The sequence below is a fragment of the Malus sylvestris genome, chromosome 7 (assembly GCF_916048215.2).
Source record: "Malus sylvestris chromosome 7, drMalSylv7.2, whole genome shotgun sequence".
Lineage (NCBI taxonomy): Eukaryota > Viridiplantae > Streptophyta > Magnoliopsida > Rosales > Rosaceae > Malus > Malus sylvestris.
In genome coordinates, this window is record NC_062266.1 from 29,654,477 (window position 1) to 29,678,831 (window position 24,355).

General features: G+C 39.7%; 2 protein-coding genes across 2 annotated transcripts; one reads left to right on the forward strand and one right to left on the reverse strand.

The window, feature by feature from the left end:
- Positions 1-17,704: 17,704 nt before the first annotated feature.
- On the forward strand, positions 17,705-20,207 carry LOC126630419 (GDSL esterase/lipase At2g40250-like). Its single transcript, XM_050300547.1, has 3 exons — positions 17,705-18,423; positions 18,966-19,230; positions 19,849-20,207. Exons 1-3 carry the CDS (start codon positions 17,797-17,799, stop codon positions 20,040-20,042), a joined length of 1,086 nt encoding a protein of 361 aa, XP_050156504.1. The 5' UTR covers positions 17,705-17,796; the 3' UTR covers positions 20,043-20,207.
- Positions 20,208-21,008: 801 nt separating this feature from the next.
- Positions 21,009-23,050, reverse strand: LOC126630418 (two-component response regulator ORR23-like). Its single transcript, XM_050300546.1, has 5 exons — positions 22,565-23,050; positions 22,363-22,439; positions 22,170-22,206; positions 21,948-22,059; positions 21,009-21,816 (listed from the first exon to the last, which is right to left on the reverse strand). The coding sequence occupies exons 1-5, from the start codon at positions 22,860-22,862 to the stop codon at positions 21,222-21,224; spliced, it is 1,119 nt and encodes a 372-aa protein (XP_050156503.1). The 5' UTR covers positions 22,863-23,050; the 3' UTR covers positions 21,009-21,221.
- Between the last annotated feature and the right edge of the window lie 1,305 nt (positions 23,051-24,355).

Here is a 24,355-nt window from a genome sequence, read left to right on the forward strand (position 1 = left end):
TATGACTTTATAAGGGTTTTAGACGATTTGTAACGGTCCATATAAGGACCATGAGTCCGGCCCGCTAAGTAAGCTTCAGCCTAGCCCAAAACCTGGCCTCTTCTTCCCCTCCATGTCTCTCTCAAAGACTTTTATTTGGAAAATTCTTCCGTCCAGTAGTACTTCCAGTGAAAATGAGATGTCAAAGACCGATGTAGATAAAACTAATTTTTTTTTCCCATTTTAACATATTTTTTCCTCTCAAAATATATTTTTTATTTCCAGTTTTAACGTTGAAAAATTTTGGGATCTTTTGATATGGCACCTCAATTTTGAATTTTATAGATCAAGTATCCATGTCTTTTAGTGATTTGATTAAACTTTTTTTGGTCATAATTTTGTTGCTATATGCACATTATATTGTAACAAATTTCCTATAATTTAGTATTTTGATTACACTCTCCTCCGTTTGAGATAATTGTAAAAAAAATGGTTAGATTCAATTTATTTTCACAATAATGCTGTAATTTAGCAATAATTATCTACAATTTAAGATATTTTCTTTCCAAAATAGTTTAAAATATTTTTAAATCCCACAAAATCAAACGTACCAAAATAAGTTTTTCTTTTTAGTACGTTAAGAGAAAATAAGATTGATGTAACATCCCACATGAGAGTGGATCCTGCAAGCCTTATATGTATATTCTTATCTCTACCTAGCATGAGGCATTTTGGGCGCTCACTGACTTTGAGTTCCATTGGAACTCCGAAGTTAAGCGAGTTCGCGCGAGAGCAACCCATGATGGGTAACTCACTGGGAAGTTCTCGTGTGAGTTCCCAGAAACAAAACCGTGAGGGCGTGGTTGGGGCCCAAAGCAGACAATATCATGCTACGGCGGAGTCGAGCCCGGGATGTGATGAGGACCTAGACCAGGATGTGACAATTGAAAATAATATAAACGTACCAATACACAATGTGTACGAAATAAAACGTACCAAAATAAAAATAATGTACTAATATTAACAATATGTATGAAATCAAACGTACTAAAATTGCAAATAAACGTACCAATTAATGATTTTTGTAAATTCAAATGTACCCGCATATAATATATACGTAATGTATTGTACCTAATAATAATTTGTCAACAACTATGTTGATGCACAAAATCAGTGAGGACTTTGGTACAATAGAAAGTGTTAAGTTTGTGACCTTCGCTAGATTGCTTCGGTCACCAGTGTGGATAAGTATGTAAATGGATAGAGACAGGGAAGCAAACACAAGATGTACATGGTTCACCCAGATTGGCTACGTCCACGAAGTAGAGGAGTTCTCATTAATTGTGAAGGGTTTACACAAGTACATAGGTTCAAGCTCTCTTTTAGTGAGTACAAGTGAATGATTTAGTACAAATGACATTAGGAAATATTGTGAGAGAATGATCTCTATTTATAGAAGAGAGTTTCTAGTTTCATTCTGACATTGACACGTGTCGTGTTGTGATTGGCTTCTGATGTTGACACATGTCGTGTTATGATTGGCTTCTGATGTCGACAATTATGTTGATGCACAAAATCAGTGAGGACTTTGGTACAACAGAAAGTGTTAAGTTTGTGACCTTCGCTAGATTGCTTCGGTCACCAGTGTGGATAAGTATGTAAATGGATAGAGACAGGGAAGCAAACACAAGATGTACGTGGTTCACCCAGATTGGCTACGTCTACGGAGTAGAAGAGTTCTCATTAATTGTGAAGGGTTTACACAAGTACATAGGTTCAAGCTCTCCTTTAGTGAGTACAAGTGAATGATTTAGTACAAATGACATTATGAAATATTGTGAGAGAATGATCTCTATTTATAGAAGAGAGTTTCTAGTTTCATTCTGACATTAACACGTGTTGTGTTGTGATTGACTTCTGATGTTGACACGTGTCGCGCTATGATTGGCTTCTGATGTCGACACGTGTCGCGCTCTGATTGGCATCCTGGTTGGAGGGAAACTCTTATGGGTCCTTGACGGTATAACGTTGACTGGTGCTCAGTAGTTTCGGGGATTGGTCAAGTATGGTACAAGCAGTGCTCCCCTAAGTTCCCGAGTGAGGGAAGCTCCTCGGTTGGGGACTTGCAAGATCCAAGCCATTGAGTAATCACGAAACTTCTAAGTACTGAAGTGTGGTATCATTTTCACTTGCCTTATCTGTCTCATATGTAGATGTAGCATCTTCTCTGGAAGTACTTTTCCTCCATCCAAGGGTGGTATCTTTAACTGATGAAGATGCATAAGGTAATGTATCAATTTCACTTGAAGCTTACTTGTAGTTTCGGGTTTGGTCAAGTACGATACAAACCCTATAGTATGAGTCTCCCAAGTCGCCGAGCTAGGAGATTTGCCAAATGAGGTAACAGACAAGGTAAGCAATCAGACTTCCAAGCAAGCAACCTGGATCGGAGGTTCGACTTCAGCTTCCGGTTGATTGTTCTCCTTCTCCTTGTGTTGTAAATAGCATCAAGGATAAGGAGAAGCAAATGGAGAAGAGATGATATGAGATACTTTTGCTTTTAAAGAAGTAACTTTCCACAGGCTTATTCTTGAACTGGGCTGGAGGGTTTTCTGGTTCCCTCCAGAGTATAAGGCCGACTCAAGAATTTGAGGGTCAAAACAAGTCCATCAAATCTAGAGTATGTTCAACCTTGATGATATGGGATACTTTTGCTGTTGACAAAGTAGTGGATGTATCGGCACGTGTTCTGTTACGCTTATCTCCACATGCTTTCTTGTATCCTTCTCACTTGCCCTATCTGTTTCTCAGGCATATGTGGTATCTTCTCTGGAAGCATAAGATGTTGAAGATGAGTACTCGAGAGCAATGCCAAGTAAGTAATCAGGCAAGGGGTTCTAGACAGTAAGTTCTTGACTAGAAGCTTGATTCCAAGTGCTGACTGATCGCTCTATTTCTCCTTGTCTTGCAGGTAAGAACAAGGCCAAAGAAAAAGACAGGAAAAAGCATGATATGGGATACTCTTACTTTTAACCCTGATGATATGAGATACTCTTGCTCTAGTGTGGCTTGTTTGCAGAGGTATTATCGGGAGGAAAAGAAGCTGAGTATTTTGAGAGACTCTGCTGAGAGTGCCCTCTCGGATGTGAAGAAAAGTTGAGCATTTTTTTATTTGCAGGTTTGCCTGGCTGTGGAGGATGGGGGTCGACATATATAGGAATCTCCCTAACAACAAGTAATAGTGTTATTCCTTTACCCTTTTTTGTCGTCACAATGTAGTGGGAGCTGCAAGTTTCACGTGTTTTAACTTTGTCAGAGCACTTTGAAAAAGTGGTATGTGGTATCTGGAAAGCTGATGTTGCGTGTGAAGATTGCAGACAAGCTTTATCCAAGGAAATCTGGCTCTCAAAGTTCAGAGAGCGATGCCTCTTCAGTTTTCGAACAAGCAATCATGTCGGGGATCTGGCTCTCGAGATTCGAAGAGCGGTGCCTCTTCGATTTTTGAGAAAGCAATCCTGTTGGGAGTCTGGCTCTTGAGATTTGGAGAACGGTGCCTCTTTGACTTTTGAGAAAGTAATAATGCTGTTGGGAGTCTGGCTCTCGAGATTCGGAGGGCGGTGCCTCTTCGATTTTTAAGCAAGTAATAATGTTATTCCTTTACCCTTCTTGGTCATAGCAATGTAGTGGGAGCTGCAAGCTTTACATGTTTTAACTTTGTCAGAGCGCTTTGAAAAAGTGGTATGTGGTATCTGGAAAACTGATGTTGTGTGTGAAGATTGCAGACAAGCTTTATCCAAGGAAATCTGGCTCTCAAAGTTCAGAGAGCAGTGCCTCTTCGATTTTCGAACAAGCAATCCTGTCGGGGATCTGGCTCTCGAGATTTAGAGAACGGTGCCTCTTCGATTTTTGAGAAAGCAATCCTGTTGGGAGTCTGACTCTTGAGATTCGGATAGCAGTGTCTCTTCGATTTTTGAGAAAGTAATCATGTTGGGAGTCTGGCTCTCGAGATTCGGAGAGTGGTTCCTCTTCGATTTTTGAGCAAGCAATCTTGTTAGGAGTGTTTTCTCGAATGTGAGTAAAGGTTGGGCATTTTTGCCAGTCTGCCTTGCCACGGAGCATGGAGGTTGACACACATTGGGATTTTCTAGTTATCAAGCAGTGGTGCTGTTCCTTTACCCTTGTGGGTAATAGTAGGGTAGCTTGACCTTCAAAATTTATGTGTCTAAACTTTGTCAGAGATCTTTGGCAAAGTTATCTGTGGTACCCGATGAGCTAATGTTGCGTGTAGAAAGTGGTGTCTCTTCGAAGTCCGGATAGTGGTGCCTCTTCGGAATCCGAAGAATGGTGCCTCTTCACTTTTTGAACCAACGGCCCTGTTGCCCTTTCTTTTATAAGGGCACCAATTATGTGCAAGGAGTACATTCAGAGAGTTATTGCTTGTAGGAATTTTCCCCTTACTTCAGAGATTTATTGCACTTCATTTCTCCTTCATTATTTCTGAGAATGTCTGGTCCATCCGACCATCGTTTTGACTTGAACTTTGGTGAAGAAGCAGCCATGCCTTCTCAAGACAACATATGGCGTCCATCCTTCTTATCCCCTACTGGTCCTCTTACCGTTGGGGACTCTGTGATGAAGAATGATATGACTGCTGCGGTAGTGGCCAGGAACCTTCTCACTCCCAAAGATAACAGACTACTTTCCAAACGGTCTGATGAGTTGGCTGTTAAGGATTCTCTGGCTCTCAGTGTTCAGTGTGCAAGTTCTGTGTCTAATATGGCCCAACGCCTATTTGCTCAAACCCACCAAGTTGAATCATTGGCGGCTGAAGTGATAAGTCTCAAACAGGAGATCAGAGAGCTCAAACATAAGAATAAACAGTTGCACAGGCTCGCACATGACTATGCTACAAACATGAAGAGGAAGCTCGACCAGCTGCAGGAATCTGATGGTCAGATTTTACTTGATCATCAGAGGTTTGTGGGTTTATTCCAAAGGCATTTATTGCCTTCGTCTTTTGGGGCTGTACTGCGTAATGAAGCTCCAAATGATCAACCTTTGGTACCTCCTCCTTCTGGGGTTCTGCCTAGTATTGAGGCTCCGAATAATCACCTTCTAGTGCCTCCTCTTTCTGGGGTTCTACCGACTGCTGAGACTTATCCTGAGCAACCTTTGTGAAGGCTCCCTCTTGTTTGTTTATTTTGATTCATGTATATGTACATATTTGTAACTTATCGGAGATATCAATAAACAAGCTTTGCTTCATTTCAACGTATTGTGTTAAATACACCAAGGCCTTCTTCACTAAGTTCTTTGAATTTTTCATTTTGTTGAAGCTTGTATGTTGAAACTTTGTGAGTGAAGCATGTAGGTTGAGGTAGTGCTCCCTTAATTTCCCGAGTGAGGAAAACTTCTCGTTTGGAGACTTGAAAAATCCAAGTCACTGAGTGGTCGTGAGACTTCCGAGTATCAAGGTGCAGCAGCATATGGTAGGAGTCCCCCAAGTCTCCAGTCGAGAGAGTTGATGAATGAGGCATTTCCTTTCTAAGTGGTAGCCCAAAACTCCCTCTTTATATATATTTGTTATGAAAGTTGTTAGACCCAAAGAAGAGGAGGCCTAGGCAATTTTTTTTTTTTTTGAATTTTCGAATTTCCAAAAAAAAAATTAAAAATAATAAATATATATATATATATATATATATATATATTAAAGCTTTGTAGGTGAAGTTTTGGTGTTGAAGCTTTGAGATTGAAGCTTTGTTGGGCAACATGAATTGATTTTGCTTCACACTATCTTGATCAAGATAGTGTGAAGCTTTTATAGGTGAAACTTTTGTGTTGAAGTTTTGTAGGTGAAGCTTTTATGGGTAAAGCTTTTGTGGGTCAAGCTTTTGTAGGTGAATCTTTTGTGGGTGAAGCTTTTGTGGGTCAAGCTTTTGTAGGTGAAGCTTTTGTGGGTGAAGCTTTTGTAGGTCAAGCTTTTGTGAGTCAAGCTTTTGTGGGTCAAGCTTTTGTAGGTGAAGTTTTTGTGGGTGAAGCTTTTGTAGGTCAAGCTTTGTTGGGCACCATGAATTGATTTTGCTTCACACTATCTTGATCAAGATAGTGTGAAGCTTTTGTGTTGAAGTTTTGTAGGTGAAGCTTTTGTGGGTGAAGCTTTTGTGGGTCAAGTTTTTGTGGGTCAAACTTTTGTAGGTGAAGCTTTTGTGAGTCAAGCTTTTGTAGGTGAAGCTTTTGTGGGTCAAGCTTTTGTGGGTGAAGTTTTTGTAGGTGAAGCTTTTGTAGGTAAAGCTTTTGTAGGTCAAGCTTTTGTGGATGAAGCTTTTGTTGGGTACCATGAATTGATTTTGCTTCACACTATCTTGATCAAGATAGTGTGAAGCTTTTGAGAATTTGTAGTTGTCATTCATTAATGAAGCTTTTGTTGATGAAGCTTTGGAGTTGAAGATTTTGTTGAATTTCATTTTTTTTTTTTTTTTTTTTTTTTGGAAACTAAAAATTTGAAAATATGGGAGAGACAACATATACAAATTTTGCTTCCACACTGTTGAGCAAGAGATTGTGATGCAAGCCACACCTTGTAGTAGTCGAAGGTTTGGATGAACCATATAAATTGAATTTGCTTCGAACAGTCTTGAATTTGTTTCGAAGGTTTGAGAATTGTAGTTGCCCTCCATTGATGAAGCTTTTGTTGGCACCATAATTTGGTTTTGCTTCACACTGTCTTGATCAAGAGTGTGTGAAGCTTTTGAGAATTATGGTTGAACTCTTTTGTTGAAGCTTTTATTGACACCATAAATTGGTTTTGCTTCACACTGTCTTGATCAAGAGTGTGTTTTACCCTCAATTGATGAAGCTCTTATTGGCACCATAAATTGGTTTTGCTTCACACTGTTTTGATCAAGAGTGTGTGAAGTTTTTGAGAATTGTGGTTACCCTCCATTGATGAAGCTCTTGTTGGCACCATAAATTGGTTTTGCTTCACACTGTCTTGATCAAGAGTGTGTGAAGCTTTTAAGAATTGTGGTTGCACTCTATTGATGAAGCTCTTGTTGGCACCATAAATTGGTTTTGCTTCACACTGTCTTGATCAAGAGTGTGTGAAGCTTTTGAGAATTGTGGTTGCTCTCCTTTGATGAAGCTCTTGTTGGCACCATAAATTAGTTTTGCTTCACACTTTCTTGATGAAGAGTGTGTGAAGCTTTTGAGAATTGTGGTTGAACTCCTTTGATGAAGCTCTTGTTGGCATCATAAATTGGTTTTGCTTCACACTATCTTGATCAAGAGTGTGTGAAGCTTTTGAGAATTATGGTTGCCCTCCATTGATGAAGCTCTTGTTGGCACCATAAATTGGTTTTGTTTCACACCGTCTTGATCAAGAGTGTGTGAAGCTTTTGAGAATTGTGGTTGCCCTCCATTGATGAAGCTCTTGTTGGCACCATAAATTGGTTTTGCTTTACACCGTCTTGATCAAGAGTGTGTGAAGCTTTTGAGAATTGTGGTTGCCCTCCGTTGATGAAACTCTTGTTGGCACCGGAAATTGATGAAGCTAATGTGTTCACCTCTCCCCCTCCCTTTTTTCTCGGATTTTTTTTTTGAAGGGAAGAGGGGGTGCTGCAAGTTTGAAATTTGAAAACTCCTTAGCTTGTGTGGAAGTTTGAAGACTTTCCATGTGGGGTTTTCTCATGGTTTGAATTTTGAATTTTGAATTTCTTTGACCATGTTGAACCCTATAAGAATGAGAAGTTTCCACTCTTTTCATTGTCTTCATTTGCTCATTTTGTAGTGATTTTTTGGAGATAAAGTGCTCTTATAGTTGAGAGGGATTCCGGCATTGTTTTGCACTATCTTCAGGTTGGTAGTCTTCTCCACTAGATCACATGCTTTCATTCTTGTTGAATTGTTTGAGTGTTCATGTATTTGGTTGAGAACATAATGAACTGATTGAGCTTTTCTCCACGCCCTAGGAACTTCCTTATGTTTCGATCTTTCATGTAGTGATAAAGTTTATTTTTGTTTGTTGTAGATGTCAGAGTTTGGAAGTCCTAATGATGGGGGCTCGCCTAACTTTAACTCTAGGTTTGAGCTTGCAATGTTGGAGTCTTCAGGGCCTTTGTTGGAGTCTTGTACAAAAAATTCAAGATTGGGTGATCTTCGCAATTGCCAAGCCTTAGCCAATATTGGTTCTTCCTCCTTCATGTCAGTGGGTGAGGGGGTTGTTTGTGACGCCATACCCATATTTCGCTCTGAGTTCACAGCAGACAATTTAGTGCAAAACTTGTTAGATAGCGAAAAACAGTTTGAGGCCCTAAGGCAATCATGCAGTATCCCCCATAGTGTAGGAATGTGTTTGGTGCATCATGAAGAATTGTCCTCTGAACCACCCAAGGGTCATGTTATGTTCTATACCCAGATATTATTAACTTTAGGGGTGAAGCTGCCTTTACACCCGTGGTTGCAACGGATGCTGTCTTTCATTGGATATGTGCATGGGCAACTCTACCCTAATTTTTGGGATACCTTGATTGGGTTTTATATTATTTGGATAGAATGTCGGTTAGGTGAGCCTTTTTTTCATCAATGACGCTACTGCTATAAGATGCGCCCGGTGAAAGTATGCACTGGGTATGCCGAGTGTGCATGTCGTAGTGAAAGAGAGCGTATTGTCTTTGGTAAGAAAAAGGCGTACTACACTTGGAAAAACCGTTGGTGCTTTCTTTATAATGATTAGGAGTATGCTAAAGGTGTCACGCCTGAGCGACGTGTTCCTACTCACTTCCAGACTGTAGGTTGTAAGCAAGGGAGCTCGTAAGCACCGGGTGAAGCCAACCTCTAAACTTAAGTAGCAAAATGAGGTCCTCAAGATTGCTACCTCAAAGAAGGTTGAAGCTGAGGCCATCGGGTGTGCTGCTGCCATAGTTGCAGGGGAGGAGAGACGATTGTTGCCTCCTCTTCCTACCATCAATCTTATATTTCCTCCAACCATGGAGTCTGTTGACCAAGAAGGTGGCCTAGCTGTAGCCGTAAGAGAAAGTACAAGGAAAAGGTTGGCAACATTCATTAGAAGGACTTGAAGGTTGCCATGCAGCCAAGTAGTTTTAGGTATGTCAATAATTGCCTAGCAGGACGTCGATCCACTGTTGATGAGCTTAGCGAGCCGCTAGATGAGAACAAATCAAATCGTGACCGGATGATGAGGCTATCTTCTTATGTAAGTGTTACTTTGTCATTTCTCTGCTTTCTCTCCTCTTTTTCCTGGTAGTGACGATTATCTTGTCATGTAGGTCATGACCGAGTACGATGACAGATTGCGAGAAGTCGAGCGGTACAAGGCAAAGTTTAAAGAGAATAAGCAATTTGTGAATGATGTCAGAAAAATGAGCAAAGCTTTGGCTGATGCCATCCGCCTTAAGGATGAAAACTTTAAGAGTCTGAAGAGGTAGAATGGTGAGAACGTAAGGCTCAAGAAATAATTGGAAGCGACTAAGGAACAGTTGGAGACAATCATCCTTAAGGTTTCCAAGGTTAAAGAGGAGTTGGATAGTGCATTGGTTGAGGTTTATGGGCTGAAGAGGAGTATCCCAACTGAGAGGGATGCTGTTGTGCAGGAGTTCTTAGGTTCCCAGGCCTTTCACGATGCTTTTAGACCTCACTGCATCCGAGCGGCTAATTTTGAGAAAAGGAAATGGATGGCCATCTTTGATCATTACGACAATGGAAGCATTATCCAAAAGTACCGTGATGAGATGGATGAGTACCGACAAAAGGGTGAAGCTTTCGTCCTCACAGTTGATCCTAGCAGTGATGATGACTCTGATAATGAGGCTAGTATCAGTGAGCAGTCTCAGGAGAGTGAAGATGGTCATGAAGATGTTGAGGAATGTGGTGATGGCGATGGGGTTGAAACACAGAGTGATATTGTCAGGGTTTCGGCCTCAGATGAGAATGACTCGTAGTGCCCTCTTTTTTCTGCATGTACTCTGGATGTACGAGTTTGTTGTTTGTTTGGCATGTGCCATGTACTCTGGATGTACTAATTTATTGTTTGTGTGGCATGTGCCATGTACTCTGGATGTACTAGTTTGTTGTTTGTGTGGCTTGTGCCATGTACTCTGGATGTACTAGTTTGTTGTTAATTACCAAGTATTTGTACTATCATTGATGAATGCCTGGCTATGTTTGAGCAAATCCTTTGTTTAGTTATAAGCCATAACTTGGATGTACTAGTTCTGTCCAGTACTGTTTGTTTATTTGTATAGTCTTGTTGACATATACTTAGACTTGATTTCCTGTTGGAAGCATTCATGTTGAAGCTTTGAACCCGAGTGTTTCATTGCTAGAAATGTAAGAGGATTATGACCAAGTTGTCTAAATCACCTATTTATTAAATTCATGCCAAATAGTTTTCGTTACATAGGATGCCGAACGGCTGAAGCTTAACACTAGTACAATATGAGTTTACTTGTAATAGTACTTCAAGTGATCAGTATTCCATGGATGGCCAAAAGTCTTGCCATCGGAGCTTTTAAGCTTGTAGGAGCCAGAGCGACTGATGCTAACAACTTCAAATGGTCCATCCCAGTTTGGACTAAGTGTTCATTCACTCGGGACTCTGTCACAGAGTAATCTTTTCTTCAATACCCAGTCCCCTACTTTGAAAGAACGAGGTTTGACCCTGGAGTTATAGTAGTTGGAGATGCGTTGCTTGTAGGCGACATTCCTCAAGTGAGCCTGGTTTCTGTGTTCCTCGACTAGATCTAAGTTGAGGGTGAGTTGCTTGTCATTTTCGCTTTGCACGTAGTTATGGACTCGGAACGTTGCTTGCTCAAGCTCAACTGGGACAACTGCCTCTGTACCAAAGGCAAGTGAGAATGGGGTTTCTCCTGTTGATGTCCGATACGAAGTGCGGTATGACCAAAGAACTTGAGGTACAAATTCTGGCCAACAACCTTTAGCCTTGTCCAAGCTGGTTTTCAAAGTTCTGATTATTTTGTTGATGGCTTCAACTTGTCCATTAGACTGGGGATGAGCTGGGGAGGCAAAACATAAGTTGATGAACTTCGAGCAGAACATCATGAACTTATTTTTGTCGAACTGTCACCCGTTGTCAATGACTATCGCATTGGGAATGCCGGATTTGCAAATGATGTTCTTTCATACGAAGTCTTCTATTTTTGCCTCAGTAATGGTTGCCAAGGGTTCTACTTCGGCCCACTTTGTGAAGTAGTCAACTGCAACGATTGCATAGCGAACCTTGCCCTTCCCTGCAAGCATTGGGCCGATCAAATCAAGTCCCCATTGGGCGAAGGGCCAATGGCTGATCATAGGAGTGAGCGGCTCGGGAGGGGAGTGAGGAATAATTGCGTAGCGTTGACACTTATCATATAAGCAGGATATTCTGATGGCATCTTGGTGGAGTGTTGGCCAGTAATATCCTTGGCGAAAAGCCTTGTGTGCTAGGGATCGAGATCCAGCATGATCTCCGCAGACTTCTTCATGTATTTCCCGAAGGACAGTTTCTGCCTCTGCGGGCGTAAGGCATCGTAGGTATGGTAGGTTAAAACCCCGCTTGTAGAGTTGGTCATTAATGATCAAGTAACGGGTAGCCTTGTATCGAATCTGCTTAGCTTGGACTTTTTCATTTGGAAGGGTGCCATAAGCAAGGAATCTATAAATCGGGGTAATCCAACCATCACCCTGTTGTAAGTTGCAAACTTCCGCAGCCATGGTGCTTGGTGCTACCAACAATTCGACTTGAATTTTTCTCCCAATCTTGTCTTCCACTGCTGAGGTGAGGCGAGCCAAAGCATCTGCATGACTGTTTGCCGCTCGAGGAATTTAGGTGATCTGGTAGTGGAAGTGCTTAAGCAACAATTGTGTTTGTGCCAGATATGTAGCCATGGAGCTATCCTTAGCGTCAAAGTTGTTGGTGACCTGGTTAACCACCAATTGGGAGTCACTGAAGATATCAACTCGTTTAACCCCAAGGTGTTTGGCCAAATGTAAGCCTGCTAGGAAGGCTTCATATTCGGCCCAATTGTTCGACGCCGTGAATTTAAAACGAAGAGCATACTCCATTGCCACTTTTTCAGGGGTTGTAAAGACTAGTCCTGCTCCACAACCCTGTTGGTTGGACGAGCCATCAACATCTAGACTCCATGCTGGGGCTGTTGGTTCTATTTTCTGAGCTTCCGAGGGTAATGAAACCACTTCTTTAGGTGTAGAAACAATGTCAACAAGATATGTGAAGTCGACGATGAAGTTTGCCACTGCTTGGCCCTTCTCAGCTGGCTTTGGTTGGTAGGAGATGTCAAACTCACCCAATGTTATTGCCCATTTGATCATTCGCCCAGAAGTGTCATGACTTTGGAGTATCTGTCAAAGAGGATGATTGGTAAGCACGATGATGGAGTGTGCTTGGAAGTAAGGGCGAAGTTTTCGAGCAGACATGACCAATGCTAGAGCCAATTTCTCAATGTTGGAGTATCGTGTCTCCGCATCTTGTAAAGCCTTGCTAGCGTAGTAGACAGGCCGTTTGACATTACCATCCATTCGAATGAGAACGGAACTTACTACTGAAGCCGATACCGACAAATAGATAACGAGAGTGTCACCAACCTCAGGTTTGGAGAGCAAATGGGCTTTACTCATGTAGTCTTTGAGGTTCTTGAATGTCTCAGCACATTCATCAGTCCATGTAATGTACTTCTTACTTCCCTTAAGTGCTTTGAAGAAAGGAGCACATCTGTCTGTGGCCTTAGAGATAAACCTAGTTAAGGCTGCCACCTTGCCAGTAAGGCTCTGGATGTCTTTTGAAGTTACCGGTTCCTTCATGTCGAGGATTGCTTTGATCTTCTCAGGATTAGCCTCAATCCCTCGTTGGCTTATCATGAAGCCTAAGAATTTGCCAGAGCCTACGCCGAAGGCACATTTGTTGGGGTTCAACCTCATTCGATACCTCTTTAGAATGGTGAAAGTTTCATATAGGTTGGTGATGTATTGGTCAGCATGTTTGCTCTTGACTAGCATATCATCAACATAAACTTCCATGCTCTTCCCAATCTGTTCGGCGAACATTGAATTGACCAGTCTCTGATAAGTTGCTCCTGCATTCTTTAGGCCGAAAGGCATGACTTTATAGCAATATAGTCTCATGTCAGTAGTGAAGGCTGTGTGTTCTTGATCCGGATGGTTCATGAGGATTTGGTTGCATCCTGAGTAAGCATCCATGAAGCTCAAAAGTTCACACCCTGCCGTAGAGTCTATAAGTCTGTCTATGAGAGGAAGAGGAAAGCTATCATTCGGGTATCCTTTGTTTAGGTCGGTGTAATCGACACACATTCTCCACAAGACCTTTTGGAGCAGGAGACTTTCCTTGGTCGGATTCTTTTTAACAAGGACAACATTTGCTACCCACGTTAGATAATTGACTTCGCAGAGCCTTTGAGTTTTTCAACTTCTTCCTTCATTGCCTCGTACCGTTCAACGTCATAAGATCTTCGCTTCTGTTTCACTGGCTTGGTCTTGGGGTCAATACTTAAACGATGACAGATGATATCGGGAGAGATGCTTGTCATGTCTTCGTATGACCAGGCGAAGACCTCAATGTTCTCTTGCAAAAAAGAGATCAATGCCAACCGAATGGGTGGTGACAAGGTGGTGTCAATCTTCACCATGCGATCCGGATGATCTTTTGAGATAAAGACCTTTTCCAACTCTTCAGCGGGTTGTGCTTGCTGGGTGAAAGAGTCATATCGAGGATCGTCAGGTTGACTATTGCCACCGTGAAGATCCAAGTTAGCTTCGTCTGGGCTGGTCTTTATGACTTGGTCATGTATAGAAAATGTTTCCTTGGGCACAGGCAGGTGCTGTTGCTTAACCGAAGTGTTGTAACATGATCATGCACTAAGTTGATCTCCTCTGATGTAACCATTGCCATAAAGGGTTGGAAATTTCATCAACAACATATGTGTGGATATCATGGCCTTGAGATCATTGATGCATGTGCGTCCGAAGATGACATTGTATGCCGTTGGGCAATCAACCACCAGGAAGTTAGTGGTAATGGTAGCTGTGTAAGGGTCTGTACCAATGGTGAAAGGTAAGTGTATGCTCCCCAAAGGTTGCACGATATCACCGGAGAAGCTTATTAAAAGGGAAATCGAGCGATCGAGTAAGTGTTCAGCTACATTAAGTGCCCTGAAAGCTTCAGCAAACATGATATTGACCGAAGCTCCCGTGTCTACTAGGATTCGTCGTACTTCAAAGTTGGCTATGTGAGCTTCCACGATCAGTGGGTCGTTGTGAGGGTAAATAATACCTCTTTCTTCCTCAGGGTAGAAACATATTGGATCCCAGTTAGGCTTTTGATACTTACCTCCCCTGATGTCTTCCACGTGAAACACTTGGTGGCCAGACCTTAAAGCTCGTTCACTATTTTTCATGGCCCTGTTGGAAGATTTAGATATGGGTGTGCCACCACTTATGGAATATATCACATTCACCTGGCGTTGGTTACGATTACCCATTGGAGGGTGAAGGAGGAATTGATCAATTTTTCCTTCACATGTCAAAGCTTCAACATGATCACGAAGGGTGATACACTTCTCGCCGTCATGGCCGTTATGCTCGTGGTAGCAGCAAAACGTGCCCGTGTTCTTCGTGGGCTTGTAATCCTGGTGCCTCGGCTTTGGCTTCTGTATCAGGTATGCTATGCTGGGGTAAATGGCCACGCATATGGCGTTCAAAGGTATGTATGTCTCATACCTCGGGGTAGGGGCTGTCCTGACACGTGCTTGACCCACTGTGTTGACTGTTTGGGATCGGGGATTATCATGGCGATACTCTTGGTTATCGCGGTAGTGTCCCTTACTCTTTTTACTAAAATGAGACTGGTGAGGATGGAAATCTTTCCTTTTGCCCTGAGATTGATATGTCTGTTAACTTGGCAAAGTATTAAGTAAGGCAGGGGGAGACACCGTTGCCGTTTGGAAGGTCGAGGTCTTCTCATTTGGTTGGATTTGGCTTCTACTTCCTACTTGCTCATAAGGGGTGGTTGTGGGGGGTTTCCCTTTATATATCCTTGCCTCGGCAGAGGCATGGTTGTACGCCTGTGCCATCACCTCAGAGTAAGTCTTCCAAGTGTTGGGATTGATCATGTACTTGAAGAAACAATCATGTAGGCCTGCCGTGAAGGCCTTGAGAGCGGTCTTGTCATCTGCCTCAGCGCAGCTAGAATATTCATGGCTGAAACAACTAGCATACTCTCGTAGTGACTCATCCGGCTTCTGGCGAATAGTGTACAAGTCATCTGCAAAATGCAAGCGATCGGTCTAGAAGATATGTTGAGAGACAAACAGTTTCCTCAGTTCATCAAATGAGTCTACTGTCTCAGGTGGAAGACGGCAATACCAGTTTAGAGCTCCGCCAGAGAGGGTGGAGGGGAAAAGAAGACATCGTTCTTCGTCGGTGTGCATCCAATATGCCATGGTGGACTCAAAGAGGTTAAAGTGTTCAATTGGATCTTCATTTCCAATATAGAGTTGTAAACCAAGCTTCTGTTTTGTCTTTGCTTGAAGGGGGTGTTGAGGATCCTCCTTGTGAGAGGGCCAGGCCTGGGTTGGTTCCAATCAGGTATCTCGGCCTGACGCTCGACCTTCAACTTGTTTACTTCCTCGAGGAGCTGTAAGACAAGAGGGTCTTGAGTGGTGTCATGTACCACTGGTATTTTCTTTCGTAAGTCTCCATCGCCTCTTAGAAGTAGTAAAGTTTGAGCAAAGCGTGTGATTTTTCCTTGGACTTGCCGTACTGATTTCTAGGGCGAGTCTGTCGGAATACCTCACAGTCTCATGTACCTTCATGTTCCTCTGGGACCTGTCGTTCCTTCCATAGATTGGCAACTAGCCTGGGTCGTGAGAGGGGATCGAGTCTTTCAAGAACCCTTGGGTCATTGATCTTCGAGCATATGTGGAGAGGATTCTCTCGACGTTGCTTTAGGAAGTCTCGGCAATCACGATAAACGGCTTTCGATCCTTCCAACCCTTCTGCAAGGAGGTGTCTTCCTCCACTTCTCCTGCTTCGGGTCGAAGCAGCTGGGTTGTGAGATGTCTCATGTTGATCAATGTTTTGATGATTAGCTCGCTCTTCATCAGGGATATCCATGTCAAATGAAGGTGACCCTCCATGTTGGAGGGCACCCAGATGATGGTTGATGTCCACAAGGGCAACGAGCTCGTGTGTTTGAGTACGCCTTGTTTCATGGAGCGTCTCAAAGAGCTTCTCATACTGCTCCTGGAGGACCTCATTCTTCATTGCTATCTTGTTGTTCTGAGCTTCTAGCTCATCGACTTTAGCTTGAAGAGCAAACCTCTTTCCTTCCTTCTTTCGTTGCTTCGCACTAGGTGCAAGAGGGGTGTCATTCTGTGTGTTGTGGCTTCCTTCGCTCCCGCACTAGGTGCAAGAGGGGTGTCATTCTGTGTGTTGTGGCTTCCTTCGCTCCCCATGTTGGAGAGGGATGCCTGGTCGAAAGAGAGTGTACGAATGGTGGAAACCAGCTTGACAAAGCTGAAGAGAGTGGGAATAAGTGTCGTTCCCACAAACGGCGCCAAATGTTGATGCACAAAATCAGTGAGGACTTTGGTACAACAGAAAGTGTTAAGTTTGTGACCTTTATTGCTAGATTGCTTCGGTCACCAGTGTGGATAAGTATGTAAATGGATAGAGACAGGGAAGCAAACACAAGATGTACGTGGTTCACCTAGATTGGCTACGTCCACAGAGTAGAGGGGTTCTCATTAATTGTGAAGGGTTTACACAAGTACATAGGTTCAAGCTCTCCTTTAGTGAGTACAAGTGAATGATTTAATACAAATGACATTAGGAAATATTGTGAGAGAATGATCTCTATTTATAGAAGAGAGTTTCTAGTTTCATTCTGACATTGACACGTGTCGTGTTGTGATTGGCTTCTGATGTTGACACGTGTCGCCCTATGATTGGCTTCTGATGTCGACACGTGTCGCGCTGTGATTGGCCTCCTGGTTGGAGGGAAACTCTTCTGGGTCCTTGACGGTATAACGTTGACTGGTGCTCAGTAGTTTCGGGATTGGCCAAGTATGGTACAAACAAACTATATTTTAAAAAACAACAAAAAAATATAATTTCACAAAAAATTTGAAAAAATTACACGGCGCTTTTATTGTTGATCACCAACTATTTGAAAAAAAAAATCATTTGAAAAAGAAATAATATTAAATGTTTGCATAACAAAAAAAAATTGTAATCGAAAAAACATATATGGAAGAAGAGAAAATATAGTTTAATTACTAATATCTGCACTAAATAAAGAAAACTGCATTATGTAGATAAATGGATAAATCAAAAAATTTATTTTAATTTAAAAAAAAATATAATAATGATATGTAATTTAGCTTGAGGTGACTATTGATCAAGGCATTTTAATCAAATTTTAAAAAGGCACATATGTTTAATCTAAATGATATAAAAAAATGGTAGGAGATTCTAATTTTCCCAAATTTTTTTATTCTTTACACTATGGACCAATCCGACGCCGGTAATTAGGATTTGGTTTGGTATGGAATTATAGTGCATGCAGTTTTCCTTTTTTGTAAAAATTCTAATTATTGCATGTATTATTATGTATAGGATTTGCCAGCTACTTTTTCACTCCTAACTAATTAAGGTTAACTATAATCTAATGAAATTTAAACTCAATCATCTCAAACTCTATATAGTTTAACACGTAATTTTCTTAATAAATTGCGTCTTCTTTTCTCCAAGAAATTAAACACTTTAATCATGGAGCAAAAAACCACCGTCCTCTTTGTACTCTTATTCTCTTTGGCCTCCTTTCTTTCTCTACCAATCCCATCCACGGCATCTCCGCCTGTATCCGCTGTTTTTGCCTTCGGTGATTCAACCGTGGATTCGGGCAACAATAACCGCCTGCCATTCACCCTTTTCAGAAGTGACCACCCTCCATACGGCCGGGACTTGCCAAACCATGTCCCGTCCGGAAGGTTTACCAATGGAAAACTATCAACGGACTTCATGGTCTCCAGACTTGGCCTCAAGGACTTGTTACCTGCTTACCGCGATCCGAGACTGACCGACCGTGAATTGCTAACGGGTGTCAGTTTCGCGTCAGGCGGTAGCGGGCTGGATGATCTGACTCTGGCCGTGTCAAAAGCCACGAGTTTGGGGAGGCAGTTGGAGGAATTTGATGAAGCGTTGGGGAGGATGAGGAGAACTGTTGGGGAGAAGAATAGTAGTGAGATTGTAAACAACGCTGTGTTTGTGATTAGTGTTGGTACTAATGACATGGTGTTTAACCTCTTCGATCTACCTGTTACTGCGAGGAAAATCGAGTTTTCACCTTCAGGATACCAGGATTTTCTTCTCCGCGGACTCGGGTCTTTCATTCAGGTATATAATTAAATAGTTCTCGATCAAATTATGTGGTGAATTAGTAACATCATCTGGTGGTGTTACGATCAAATTCTAGGGTTTTTTGCTGTAATTTTTGCCATGCATGATTATGTTGGTTAATTGAGTCTATGATTCAAATGTTTTGTGTGCCTGCATGATTTGTTGTTTGAGGTTTTAGGTTGTTATGTATTCCAGTTTACGAATCTTTATAAACTCTAGAGTTTATTTAGCCTATTGGAACTTTCTTCATGCAACACTTTCTGAATGAGTTGATTCTGAAGGCTTAGATGACTCCATCACGCCAACACCAAAGTGTTCATGCACGTTCTTTCCCTCATAAAAATCTAAATTTAATTAGACTTAAATGATGGTAATTAAGATCAATTTATATCAATTGATTGTTATTACTAAGAGCCTTCGATCAAGACACTATTAAGAGGTCATCTTGTACCCGTGTAGATGTTATGGCGTATAATTTAGATAAATTTGTAACGCTACGTCGACATGCAATGCTTATAATGTTGTTTGTGATATGGCAGAACCTGTACCAAAGGGGAGCGAGGAGATTCCAGGTGGCAGGTCTTCCACCAATCGGATGTCTGCCAATGCAGCTGACAATTAGCAGCATCTTTAACGGGCTTCGGCGTGTGTGCGTAGAACAGCAAAACACGGACTGTCAGGCTTACAACACCAAGCTCCAAGGCCTCATTCCTAGGTTGCAAGCCTCCCTTCCCGGATCCAGGCTCGCCTATTTCGACTCCTACATTCCCATCTTGGACATGTTCAACAACCCATCTAAATATGGTAGGTAAAAATTTCGGATATTGTTATGCCCCTTATCATACCCAATACCAATTTACAGTATCTAATATATAGTTGATATTTTTGCTAGTGTTTAGGCTTGTTTGTAAATACTTTTGAAATAACAGAAAACGTTTTTTTTGGTGAAAATGTTTTTAGAACTAATATTTAGTAAAAACAAGTCTTTACTGAAAGAAGCACAAAGTGCTTTATGTGCTCATTTCAAGAGCACTTAAGTACTTTTGGAACCAAAATTTTCTTTAAAAGTGTTTTCAATCATTTTAAAAGTACTTCCAAACAATCACTTAGTACTACGCTCTAGTGGTATTCCTCTTCATTTGTAAGTAAGAGATCTTAGGTTTGATAACCGCCAAAAACAAATTCAAATCACATTATTGATAGCGTATTGTGAGGTTAAGCCCACCTTCGTAGTGTAGATAATATTGTTTGTTCAAAATAAATAAATAAATAAATAAACACTTCCAAACAAGATATCTTAAGCATTTGGACATGTCTCATGCATCATGCATGCAATCATATGTATATAAATGTCTTCTAGGGTTTTTCTGTGCTTAATTTTGTAATTAAATTGTTTATTTTGTTGTAAATCTTGATGTGTAGGGTTTGTGCAAACGCATAAAGGATGCTGTGGTACAGGGATGGTGGAGTTGGGCCCACTGTGCGGGGAGCTTTCGCTGACGTGTCCAGACCCTTCTAAATTTTTGTTCTGGGATTCCATGCATCCTTCCCAAGCAGCATACAAAGTTCTTGCTGACATATCTGCGAGGACGGTCTTACCGATCCTTACTGCTTGATTAATTAGATGGATTGATCAATCTCCTAATCTCTTAATTTTTTCAGGACATATGCATAGATATATTCTTAATTAATCAGTTAGATCCAAGAATCCTTTTTCCTTCATGTTTTAAAATATATAACATTGGTTAGCTTTTATTTTTTTGGGAAAATAATCCTTGGTTACTTTTGAAGCGTGTAATCGCAACGGATTGTGTTTAAAAAATAATCTTGCTCAATCCTCGACCTTGTATAAAAAATTCGTATCGTTGTATAAAAAATAAAAAATAAAACATGTAATCAAACAAACGGCGAAAACAAATATTGGAAATTAAGCACTTTATTCAAGATGCAACATAAATGATAGCATGAGAAGTCTACAGAAATTAATACATGCATAGATCAGGAACATATTTACGAAAAGAAGAAGCATATATATAAGAAAGATAGTGTTATTCACACATATATTTCTATCTTTTACAATTTATTTGATTTGACTGTCGAAAATTGAGAGGAGTGTGTGAACAGAAGTATCCTATAAGAATTTATGTAGTTTAATGCGTACTCATACATGTTGAGAATCTCAATCAATTTGACATCAAAGGGCTAAACTATAGTCTACAAAACAGGAGACAAATTGTATTTCCTTTTTGTGCTTTGGCTAAACTTACGAAAGATATAATTCATGTGACCTAAAATGACATTTCGTAAGGAAAACGTTAATATTATTTGCAGAAACATGGTTTCAGAGATAACATATAAAAGTTGATAATATTTTCGATTTCCAAGAAATATTGTTCTTAATCAAGCACCAAGATTTTGTTTTTTTATTGACTTAAAACTAATAAAACAAATAATACCTAGAAATAGGAACCTAAAAACTCACAAAACAATGTACATATATGACCACGAAACTGTGCATATTTGGTAATGCCAAAAAACACATTCGTCTGTTTTATACCTCGTTATTCAGCAATGTTTGAATCTTTGATAATAATATTGCTATCTATATATCATGGATCGATACAAGACAATACATACAACAAAAGCAAATGACCGAACAACTGAACAAATAGTGGCGATCATTACCTTTTTGTGACGGTAGAATATGACAATGGTTAAGTTCAATTTCATGAATTTTGTCAAATTTAGTTTTGGAAAGTACCTCAAGATCTCACTTAGAATAACATTTGTCTCATTCATAAAGTGAGGTCCAGAGTACTTGCCATGTTCTTCCCGTGCTTGCCGTCACCGTGACCAGTACCCTCTAATTTCTTGACGCCAAGCTTCGAGGACGACGACGAAGACAAAGTGAGAGATAAACTACAACCCATGAGTAGTTTTTGATGATTATCATCACCACACTGTAAACCCTTTCCGAATCCATGATCATGTTTTGGTGGAACTTTTAGTGACAGATTTAAATCTAAGTCACAGTTGTCTGTGTCCAAACCCTTCCTTTTCAGCATGTTTTGCCCTTGATGGTCTCGAATCACTGCGGTCCAACTATGATGATCTTGGCCTGGCCTGTGGATCATGGTTTGACACAACTCGTCCCAAGGAATTTGATTCCTTTGTCCATGGCTAGGAGATGGAAGATTTGTATATAACTGATTTGCTGAAGTACTCATAATGTTGGTATTGTTGCTTCCAAGTATTCTTTCAGCAACTGAACCATAAAGTCCAATATTTCTGGTATTATGATCAAGTAGTGCAGTAGTCCTACTTGAACAGTAAGGACTGTAAATCTGGTGGTGGCGGCCTCGCCACGAGGAATGATCATTAGCACCATATCTAATACGCAAAAAAAAAAAAAAGATTGAAATGGTTACGAATAGGATTCAATGAAAAATGAAAAACAAAAAAAACACTTTATTTATAAATTGATCAAAATAGACAGTAAAATTAAGAGAAGTATTTCATACCTTAATCTGGAAGAAGGCCATCGGTTGAAGCTTTGTAGCATGGAGAGTTGAGTAAGGTTGTAAAGTTGGTTATCTCCACCTTCCATGAAAAATCCTGCTTGATCCGTCACAACTGTCATATAAGAAGAAAGCAAGATCAAGATTGTAAATATGTAAACCCTAATTTTTGTACTAATATTGTAGGAGTATGTGAGCCTGTGTGCAATTTGTTAATTTGTTCACCTTGATTGTGGTCTTCCGTCTTCTTGCTCCTATACATCTGATGATTAAAATCAAAACCAGAAAATATAGAACAATATTAATCAGATATGAACCTTTAATTTATATTTAATCATAGTTTTGAATCTTATAGACAGTACAATTAGTAGAGAAAATATATATGGATGATGAAATCGATCTGGAGCAAATCAATTACTTGAAGATGGCTCTTGACATGAGCTATGCTAAGACCCTGGACATTCATCAATTGAAGAACCAACTTAGGAGTTGCTCCTGCACCATTAAATCACAATTATTAGTACTCAATTAATTAGGAAATAGGAACTGACGGGGAAGCTAGGCTAATCTCATAACTTAATCACAAAAACCTAGCTTTGATTTATATGTACTACACTTACTTTCTTGTCCACCTAATCTTTCAACTGCACGAATAAAGCAAAGATGGAGATCAGGTGTCCATCGAAGCCGCGATGTCTTGGAACGAACATACTGCCTTACAGATCCAGAAGCTCCCTTCTTTTCATGATTCTCTTCAATGGTGCTATTGCTTGAGCTGCCACCGTTATTCCTTAGCTGAAGGCCTTCTTCATCCACCTCATCCTCTTCACCCTCATCGTCTTCGTGATCGTATTCCTTCTTGCTGGTAGAAGGGCTTGATTTAGAAACTTCTTCAATACTGGTGCTTTCACTCTTCATCCCTAATCTCTTTTATGTTTTGATTCCCAATAATATGGTATTGATGGGCAAGTTAAGGAAAGATCTTGAGATCATCATATTTCTCTTTAGCCACTAAGTGATCTTTGATGTTTGGGGAGATCCATTCTTTGCATACAAGCTAGCTATAGGCAGTTGATGAGCTAGCTAACACTTGCAGGAATGGAGAAATTGGAGAGTGGAATTTTATATATATCCTTGCTAGCAATGACACATATATGGTATTAGGAAAAATTAGTATCCGGTCTCTAATGTTTATTGACTGAAACCTTATTAGTTTTTAAATTTTGATTGGAGTCCCTAGCATTAATATGATAATGAATTTACATGTTTATTACATATTTTAAAAATAAAAATTAGTAATTGATGTAGGATTTTAATAATCACAACTCTATTAAACTCCTAATTAATTTTCAATTAAACATTTCCAAAATAAAATAAATTAGAATAAGTTTGTACCCATTAGTTTTTTTTATAAAAATAGTCTCAATTTTTTAATCTTAAATGTACCAATTCATATAATTTTCGATTTTTTTAATCTTAAATGTACCTATTTTTAAATATACCAATTTGTTATAAGTAAACTGTACCATTTTTTCAATATAAAATGTACCCAATTTTTTAATATAAAATCCATTCAAAAATTTTTAATTCATTTTTAAACTTATATGGGTACATTCCTTTTCGTTGATTTGCGAATGTATTTATATCAAGTTTAATCGAAAAAAATTTACTAATGTTATTAAGCCTAATATTTTCTTTTTTTTCTATGTTTTGAAGAATGTAAGCATGTTTTGGTATAATAATTTTTTTTGTTAATTTTGATGAATGTACCCATATTTACATACACACACAATATAATAGAGAGTATAATTATATTTTATTATTTTTAATCTCACAAATTATGGGTTATATTTAAAATCTCATTAATATAAACAAATACAAATTTCAATTTTTCATTTTTAATTAAAAAAATATAGTAACTTACATTAATGTCAGGGACCGCATCCAAAGTGTCCCATGATATTAAGTATTTAAACGTCTGTTTCTCACTCTTCTTCTCTCTATATACAATATACAATATTATATGACCTTGCATATGTAATGCAAATTTTGTCCAAGCTTTCGGTATGTATATATAAGATACAAGAGAGTTGCTATTGATACTCTAAGACCATCTTAAAATTTAAAGTTTTTAGACCATAAAATTTAGGTTTTAATCCAGAAATAATTTTTTTGCTCCAACCCTTCTAGGTTAAAATTTTAGCCATAGATTATAAAAGAATGAATTTAGGCTAATTTTTTTCTTAAATTAACTTTTTTAAAAGAAAAAATTATGTAGACTATCCTAATTTTATTTTATGAACACTTTAACCTAAAAATATTTAGGTTCCGACAAATCTTGAAAAATCACTAACTGACACCATGAAACTCGTAAAATACTATGAAAAAAATATGAAACACATAAAATAATT

What these genes read in the sequence shown, in the direction of transcription:
- LOC126630419 (XM_050300547.1), top strand. Translation starts at nt 17,797, where the DNA reads ATGGAGCAAAAAACCACCGTCCTCTTTGTACTCTTATTCTCTTTGGCC. An exon ending in GACTCGGGTCTTTCATTCAG is followed by an intron (nt 18,424 to 18,965) that starts GTATATAATTAA and finishes GTGATATGGCAG; the next exon opens with AACCTGTACCAAAGGGGAGC. An exon ending in CAACAACCCATCTAAATATG is followed by an intron (nt 19,231 to 19,848) that starts GTAGGTAAAAAT and finishes CTTGATGTGTAG; the next exon opens with GGTTTGTGCAAACGCATAAA.
- LOC126630418 (XM_050300546.1), bottom strand. Translation starts at nt 22,862, where the DNA reads ATGAAGAGTGAAAGCACCAGTATTGAAGAAGTTTCTAAATCAAGCCCT. An exon ending in GACGGAAGACCACAATCAAG is followed by an intron (nt 22,060 to 22,169) that starts GTGAACAAATTA and finishes CTTATATGACAG; the next exon opens with TTGTGACGGATCAAGCAGGA. An exon ending in TGGCCTTCTTCCAGATTAAG is followed by an intron (nt 21,817 to 21,947) that starts GTATGAAATACT and finishes TTTGCGTATTAG; the next exon opens with ATATGGTGCTAATGATCATT.